The following is a 9,106-nucleotide window of genomic DNA, read 5'->3' on the forward strand; positions in this document are numbered from 1 at the left end:
AACTCACTGATTAAGTGCTACCCAATCAGTGGTCCCCGAGTGGCCTGTATAGGTAGGTACATTTTAACGATGCCGATTGCTTTGAGCTGCCCAACCATCAGTATTTCACAACATGTTTTCCAAATACATTGTCGTTTTAGTAACTGTAAAAGTAGCTTTAGCTATTTACCCATATTTTGATACCCAAGACTTCATATACAACGTGCCTAAGGTGTACAGAATTTCGATCACTTTAGATAAAATGTTGGAATACTATGAGAAGAAACCTTCCAAGGATCCAGAATGGTTTATTGCTTTGGGTATGGCAAGAGGTAAGGGCATAAATAAGTTTGAGGATTTCACTGCCAGGAGTAGTTAATCTTGTGTCCATGCAAACGTGCGTATCTGTAACTGTATCGATTTGCCGTTGTCTAGCCGTTGTGTCTTTCTGTACTACTACCTGTAATGATGTAAAAATATTAACAGCATTAAAATAAAAGGCACTTTCAATAATTACATATTCTTACAAACTAAATGAATACAGGTCAGCTGGAATACACGATCAATGAACTGGACAAGACGGTACCTCCCAAGCTGAAGGAGAATTTGCAAAATATTACCAGACGGATGGATCGTATTCGCAATAATACTGACGTCACCACTCTGGTCTACCGCAGCAAGGATTACGAATATGGTAAGTTCGTGAATCATGTCAATTTCCTTCAATGGAAGTCTAGATAAATATAATAATTACAGAACCTGGTTGTGCAAAGTTAGCACTAGTATTACATATTATTTTAAGTAAGTCATAAGTAATTATTATTTTATAAACATACATTTATACCTAGTTACTAGAATTAAAACGTAATTAATGAATTAATTCGACAAATTCAGTGCCACTGTAGTATTTGTAACGTTATGCTAATAAATAAAAGACCTAGTTTTTTTCGTTTTTTGTTTTCAAAGTGCAGCATTGTGAAACGCGATTAGCACTAACGCACGTCCGTTTACCTAACATTCGACATAACGTGGTCGTGCGCACATTTTAATTGCTGATAGCCATCCGACTGATTGGAACATCGACTGAACGGATAGGTTTTACAAAGGTGCCTGGAACCATGGAACGGTCTTGTCTGGCAGTACTACCAGAATTATTACATACAGAATTATTAATTATATTTAACAAACCCTACATAGTTTCAGCACAGCTATTAGGTCACCTGGTTTGAGATAGAGCCTTCGTGGCGCTTCAAAAATTCATGTAATATTAACTGGATAACATTCGTAACATTATTTTCCTACACTAATCTTTAAACCTCCAAATTTTGCTTAAACTTTGTGTGAGAAATGCATGTTATGGAGGGGTCACATTTTAGATCTCGTATCACATTATTTGCAATATGTATATACTATGAAAGTACAGGTTATATAAACTTTTCGACTAGTATTTAGGTATTTGACAAGATTAATTAGAACTTATTAGTAATAAAGTGGCCATCGATTAATTAGATAGAACTTTGTAGCGTTGATTAGGTATTTCAAGGCTCCATAGTTAATAAAGTCCAATTAGTTGAACTGAATTCGTACTTGCAATATTATACGTAACTTTCAGTTAGCAATTTATTATACCATGCCAATCAAAGCCACGCAATCGCGTACAAAGTTAAAGGTTTATAGTTACGCATATATGTATATAATCTTATCTACAGTCTCAGTTAAACTCATTTATGTAATTGTAGAATTAATGATGCCTCATCATAGGTAGTGCGGTGAGGTTTAGTTAGTCTATTTGTTTCTCTGTTTGATTCTTTCTCACGATTAAATTGAACATCTTGATTGCATACGTCTGATGAAAAATGTGTAGCTCCCGAAAAACAAAAACCCGGATCGAAGACTAACTAAACAAACAGGAACCGTAGGTATTAATGTCCCTAATCTAAACCTAAATAAGTATTATCTAAATCTAAACTAACAATACAAAGACGAAAGATTTGACTGTGTATGTTTTTTTAGGGTTTCGTAGCCAAAATGGCAAAAACGGAACCCTTATAGTTTCGCCATGTCTGTCTGTCTGTTTGTCTGTCCGTCCGCGGCTTTGCTCAGGGACTATCAATGCTAGAAAGCTGTGATTTTGCACGAATTTTTATGTAAGCTATGCCGACAAAAAGGTACAATAAAAATAAAAATATTTTTTTTAGAGTACCTCCCATAGACGTAAAGTGGGGGTGATTTTTGTTTCTCCTCCAACCTTGTAGTGAGGGGTAGATAGGTTTTTTAAAACCATTAGGGGGTTGCTAAAACGATTTTTCGATTAAGTGATTTGTTTGCAAAATATTCAATTAAGTGCAAATTTTCAATAAAATCGAGCGTCCCCCCCCCTCTAAAATCTAAACCGGTGGGTGGAAAATTTTGAAAAAATTCAGGATGGTAGTAAGTATATCACACTTACAAAGAAAACTGTAACGGTTAAGTTTTCTTGAGAATTATTAGTAGTTTAAGAGTAAATAGCAGCCTAAGGTATAAAATATACCTTAGCTTGGAATATTCCGTACAAATTACGAAACCTTAGAAAAACATTACTTAATTTTTTCGTAATGGCTACGGAACCCTATTTCGGGCGTGTCCGACACGCTCTTGGCCGGGGTTTTTTTATAAATTAATCTTAACTAATCTCAAAATTACTTAAGTAATTGATTTCAAACATTCTTTCACTTATATAAAACTGTACCTATTATCAGCAAGTAACACAGGTTATATTATATACCGGGAATATGTAAACTTCTATCCTAAACAGGATGCAAACGAATTTGTGAGCATCAGCTAGTTGTCACTATTCGATTGCGATCGCGAGCGCCAGAAACGTTAGACAATACAGCCCCTTGTTTGTATGATCTGAGATACAGCCTCTGGATTTACTGTTCAACGGTGCATGTAATTGCAAAATGTAATGTAGATTAAGTAGCAATCAATATTGTTAAAGTATCTATCAATTTCAGCTGTAAGGTACAGGCATAGCCTTCAAAAATTGAAAGTTACAGAATACCTACATAAAACTATTTCGCAAATTATACCTACTCATATTCAGAATGTGAGAAGGTCATTTCTTACTGAAATGTTGCGTGAATTAATTATGAATAATCTGGAGTTGTATTAAGACTGACTTTTACTAGCGACTTCATCTGCATAGATTTGTTACAGCAGTGAGGATGGCTATACCATAGAGACATACTTTATTAAGTTCTCGTCTCCAATTTTTGCAACTGCTGGGATGTTAAAAAAGATTAACGACATTTAGCAATGGTATTTATTTACGGACTTTTATTAGACTTTTTATTATTTCTATCATAGTGGCAAAGGCGATATTTGAAAATATGGATGTGCTGGCAAGCGTTTTGGAGCCGATAACACTCGGCACGATGGGCACCCAGAAACCTTATCGATTTGACTTTGAGCAATATGTGCAAGAAGCCAGGACTAAAATGCCTGGAAGGAAGGCTGCAGGTATATTTCTACAGTTTTACAGTTCGATGTTTAAAATTGTTATCTTCTTAATTAGCATCTAAGTCATCGATGTCATCATGATCAGCCTGTATCAGTCCATTGTTAGACATAGGCCTCTCCTACCGTACGGTTACTAAGTTCAATATTCAGCTCTCCTGCTCCAATTGCTGTTCGCGATCTTACGGCGCTTACTAACTAAGTACGTCGACACGCGGTCTCCACTCAAAGACCAGTATGCCCCAACGGCCATCAGTTCTGCGGGTGTGTTAGCTGCCCAATGTCATGTTTCAGCTCGCTAATGATGTGGTTCTTTGACCAAGTTCTCTGATGATAGATATATATATTTGTAGTAATGTATGTTATGTACCTACATAGTATATGTTTTTATTATAGATGCATGCACGATGCAGCTCCTGATATCAGCGATGGAGACACAGACAACTCAAGCAGAGGGAGCATGTGAGCTGACGCCCGAATGTAGCCAGCAGTTGATAAAAGGTTCTGGCCTGGCCTTTCAACAAACCAGCCGACTCCGCGCGGCTACATTAGCTCGCCTCTTCGATTGCATGGAAGGAATCGATCTTTCTGCACATATATACAAGCTGTGTATACAAATTTATAAAGAAACAAAGTCACTTGAAGCATGGGATCATCCTGCGGGAACGAAAACTATATTTATGCAACAAAGTTAGTATAGATATCTTTTGGTTACGCAGGGTTATCTATCTATACCTAGTGCCATCCACGAAGACGCGTGATTTTGCGTGATTGTAATAAGATTGTAGATAAGGCATGCGTCATCGTCTCATTGTGAATGACTCTACCTATATCTTGAAGCTGAAGGTAATATTACTATGTTTCCTTCGTTTTATTCAATCAATCATTTACTTTGTTAAAAGTAAAATAACGTAGGTATTTAGTTTGCTTTTTAAATGGTTTTGGATTTACCCGATAATTTATGTAAGAGTGGTACTTGGTCCTTATTTAAAGGTCAAAGAAGTCAAGATCGATGAAAAAAAATGTGATATGGTTTTTTTAATTGCAGTTTTGTACTGTGCATCACAAGGATACGGTGAATTTATCAAGCCCCGGTGGATGAACAAAATCATGGCTTGGCAGGAACCGAAAGGGTGCTATGCTGACGATCGACAGCCGTTCATGAGACTCACAGGATTCGTGGGCCCTGCCAGTGCGCCGCCGCCGAAGGAGCGAGCGGTAAATAAGCCACGCGTAACCTGTTTTAAGGTTCCGTAGTTTCACAAGGAACTCTCATAGTTTCGCCATGTGCATCCACAGTTTAGCTTATAGCCTGGTCATGGTAGAAAGTTGTAATTTTGCATGAGTAATCCAACCCATTAGTTAATATTGAATATAATATGTATTGTATGCAGCGGGCCGTACCATCAATTTTCAACAGCATTATAAAAGATGATGGCTGTCTTTGACACTTCGTAAACAAAGCTACTCAGCACTTTGCTTATAGAGACTAAAATTATTGCAAAACCATTTGATATCAATTTAATATATAAAAATAACGAAGTTTCATGTTGCGTGGAAAATTTTCATGGTGTAAATTTAGGTTATAGCTAAGTTTTTAAGATGTAAATAATACGTTGGCTGACTTGAAACCTCTTTAGTCTAAAATGACGTACCTACTTACTTTTTAAACTAAAGTCATAACTCCCTCGAGAAGAAAAACTATACGTAAATCCATAACTCCCTCGGGAACAATTGAGGCCATTGTCCTTTAGTATACAGGCATGAAAAAACAATATTGATGAGCAAGTGTGATGAAATAGTAGATTGTACAACAAGAGCATAAAACGAGCCATTTTACTCGAGACGTTTATATAGCCACTCGAGCTGGTAGGTACGGCGAGGGTGGATAGACACGTCGAGGGTAAAATGTGTTTAATGCTCGAGTTTTACACTGCTTTTCGCTTTGATGGCGAGGAAATCAAATAGCAACAGTGGAAATAATTGTTCACTTACTTTGTACCTTTTATTTTTCATGCATTACTGTACATATAATTATAATTTATTAGTTTTATTGATTTATTTTGATTGATTTGATGGATTTTAAGTTTTTTTTTAATTAAAATTTATCAAAAAATATGTAGAAACTTCTTTGTTTGTGGCTGTTGACATATATTTTATATTACCTTGGTCTTAGACGAAGATTTTACTTTATGCACTAAAGCATAAAAAGTCATTTAATATCGCCTAGATCCAGCATAAATAGGAACTTTACGAGCATGAGAAGTGAAAAAGCTTTTGTTTAACTTGCAATGTATCTTGTCTATGTAATGTGCGGGTCAAATCTTGCAAGTTAAATTTGACCCGCTTCTAGTAGTCGGATTGTCTTGATATTCGGCAATTTACTTATGTAAATTGCGTGACAATAAAATAATCTGGTTGTGACATTCCGGTAGTCCGGCCAGGATCGTCTCCGCAGGACGGAACTCTTCAACGGTTAATGGCATCGACTTGAAAGTTGGTATTGCAAATGTAGTTTAGGTGACAATGCAAGTACAGTCACCAAAAAGTACAGTCAGCAAAATCTTTTATTAAAATGAATTTTTTACCAAAAACTTATTTCGTTCAAATAAAAATTCATCCATCAGAGGGCCTAGCAAAATATATCTTGCTCGGTTCACTAATATGTTGCATAAAATCGAATCTCATCATTTCGTTTCTCATAACAACCTTGAGCAGAATCATCATATCGCCGAATTACTTTTCGCATATATTTTTTCTCATACTATCATTTCTCATAATTTTGTAAAGCAGAATATTAACATCACATAACATCGATGAGAATAATATTTATATGTTCGAATAATTGCTACGCAGAAAGACATATCTCATAAAATTACTTTGCATAAGGATAATAAAAAGCAGAATAAAATTTTACTAAACATTCCTTGCAATTAATATTATACTTGCATTGGATTTTTGAAGGCAATAGGTGCTAATTTGAGATTAGTGTAATTATTTCAAGGAATAATTCTGCTTTACACTGACAATTTTGCATGTACTTAACTAATAAATAAAACAATACTACTGTATATTATTATGTGATCTGTATTTAATTTTCCAATTTAATTAAACTTGATATATCATTAGCAATTTGGTTATAGTTAGAAAGAACTAAATAAAGAAACGAAATACATTTATTCACAACACAAGACACAACAAAATTAATGTGTCATTACGGTTGTGAATCTGACACTGACTCAGTATAATGCGGAAGCGTTAAGAACACCCCAGTGTTGTTTTAATTGTAGTTGTTTATTAACCTAACCTTTATTTGCAGCAGTAAGAATCTGGCGCTTCGCCGGCCGCTGCCGCGGTACGCTCGCTTCGCTCGCTCAGCTCGCGCGCTGTTGTGGTCGCAGTTCTAATCTGACCCAACCTACTATGTAGCAGCTATTTTGTTCTGACGCTTTGCCTGCTGCTGTTACAGCACGCTTACTTTGCTGGCCTTACTTTAACCTTAACCCATTCTTATGGTAGCTGTTAGTTCCTTTAACTATGTCATTCATTACGCCATGTTAAAGTCAGCGCTATTTAAAATTCCGTGAAAATTCAATAGTCCAAACTAGTATTTTGCTATGCCATTATGCCGTATAAAAATCGGCGATACTAATGTTCTGCTATTTAATATTCTGCAGAAGTATATTCGGCGATAAGAGTGTTCTACTATTTAATATTCTGAGAAATGACTATTATTCGAACTGATAATTATGCAAAGTTATGCTTATGCAAAAGTATCATTAGGCTAAAAAAAAATATAAGACACATGTTATGCGAAGTGTATTTCGGAGAATCGATATTATGCAAGATAAAGGGAACCCATCTTGCTCATACAAAAACTAGATCGTGGCGGCGTAAGACCTTACACTACACCTTAAAAAAAGAAGATCAAAGAGATGGTACGCACGTTATTTATGTAATAAGATAATCTTAAATTCACGTTTTATTAATTCAAGGAGGAGTACCGAGTAAAAAAGGCAGCTGAATCAGAAGGAGGGACCTGCAACTCACTGGCATCGGCAATGGCACTGGGTTCCTTGGTAATGTACGTTCGCGCTTTGCTGGAAACCGATCAAGCGTTCCAGTATGACGTACTAGTTTAATTTTTGTTATACCTACCTAATTTTATTAGTTTGTATAAGTGGTATTCACTAAAGCACTGCCGATTTACGCCACCAAAGTTTTTTATAGATAATGAACCCTTGAAAATATTTTGACTAAGGAAGGAGTAAAGATAGTAGAATTTTTATAGATTTTTGTAGCTTTTGCCATGTTCGTCCGTCCGTTCGTCCGCGGCTTAGTTCAAAGACTTTCAAGTACTAGAATGCTGTAATTTGGCGTGGCTGTAAATAATAATCACGCCGAGAAGGTGATCCAATAAAAATCAAAAAACATTTTTTAAAGTTGTAAATTTTTGTTAGTGTTAAGAGTCCCTGCCACCCCTACTGTCCACCCCTCCTCCTATCTAAATGTTTGTTTCCGGTTATGTGAAAAAATCACGGCAGAGTAGGTATCATACCTAACGAATTTAAAAGGATTTGTACAGCTAAGTAAATTTTACATGGTAATAAAATGAGTAATTTTGTTAGCAATGAATTTTTTATTTGCCACATGTTAAAAAAAACTAGGCCGATTAGATAAAATTTGTGTCAACTTTTTTAGAGAGAGTTTGGGGATAATTTTTTTAATAAACAATTGTTTAATTTTTTTAATAGTCAACATGTCATGATCTCTTTTCGTCGTGATGTTGTTTTTTAAAGTTTTCATTACACCCTAGGTTTTCTAAATTTTGATATTGGTATTTAAAAGTATGAAATAGCAGATTGTTCAACAAGGGAGCGGAGGACCCGAGGACCCGAGCAGAGCGAGGGTGGCTATAGTTCGAGTGTAATTATGGTCGTTTAGTCTCGCGATAAATACTCTACTTTTCACTTTGAATGCGAGGAAAAAAACGACGTTCTGTACAAATACAATACTACTTTTTAAAAACGTACACTCAATACGACTAATGAAAGAAAGAACACAACACTACACAAGACACAACAATATACGTATATTGTGACAATATTATTAAGTGCGACAGCATAGATAGGTAGTAAGATATGTGTCATTGTGATTGTGAATCGGACACTGACTCAGCATAATGCTGAGGCGTTATAACGCCTCAGCGCTGATTTTCAGCCAGCACTGTCGGTGACCCTCTGACCGCTACAAAAATATACAACACACTGTTAACAATACATATAAAACTACATGAATTTATAAAGGGTGCCTGTCGTATCGCATAACGTTTTTTGTTCTAAAAATGTTTGGCCGAGAATGTTAGGCATACTGTTGAATGGTATACTACTCGTTTGTCCTAATATATTTTGCCCATACTCATTTAAAGTCCTAAACCAAGTTTGTCCTAATATTGACTACTCTAAAATCTAATTACCTAAAGCATAATATTCCTAACATAAAACCTCCCACTTATGTTGAAGCAAGCGAGCGAAGCGAGCGAGCAAGACCTTCCGGGGCACCCCGACTCGGATAGGTTAGGTTAGAAGGCTAAGGCGGGAGCGAAGCGTAGGTAGGTTTCTCTTTTTTG

General features: G+C 36.0%; 1 protein-coding gene across 1 annotated transcript; it reads left to right on the forward strand.

The window, feature by feature from the left end:
• The first annotated feature begins 41 nt into the window (after positions 1 to 41).
• LOC141429041 (uncharacterized) lies at positions 42 to 7,912 on the forward strand. The gene is made up of 6 exons (XM_074089190.1): positions 42 to 311; positions 524 to 673; positions 3,328 to 3,480; positions 3,874 to 4,167; positions 4,526 to 4,695; positions 7,473 to 7,912. The coding sequence occupies exons 1-6, from the start codon at positions 113 to 115 to the stop codon at positions 7,617 to 7,619; spliced, it is 1,113 nt and encodes a 370-aa protein (XP_073945291.1). The 5' UTR covers positions 42 to 112; the 3' UTR covers positions 7,620 to 7,912.
• Positions 7,913 to 9,106: the final 1,194 nt, after the last annotated feature.

Source organism: Choristoneura fumiferana, chromosome 6 (genome assembly GCF_025370935.1).
Source record: "Choristoneura fumiferana chromosome 6, NRCan_CFum_1, whole genome shotgun sequence".
Classification (NCBI taxonomy): domain Eukaryota; kingdom Metazoa; phylum Arthropoda; class Insecta; order Lepidoptera; family Tortricidae; genus Choristoneura; species Choristoneura fumiferana.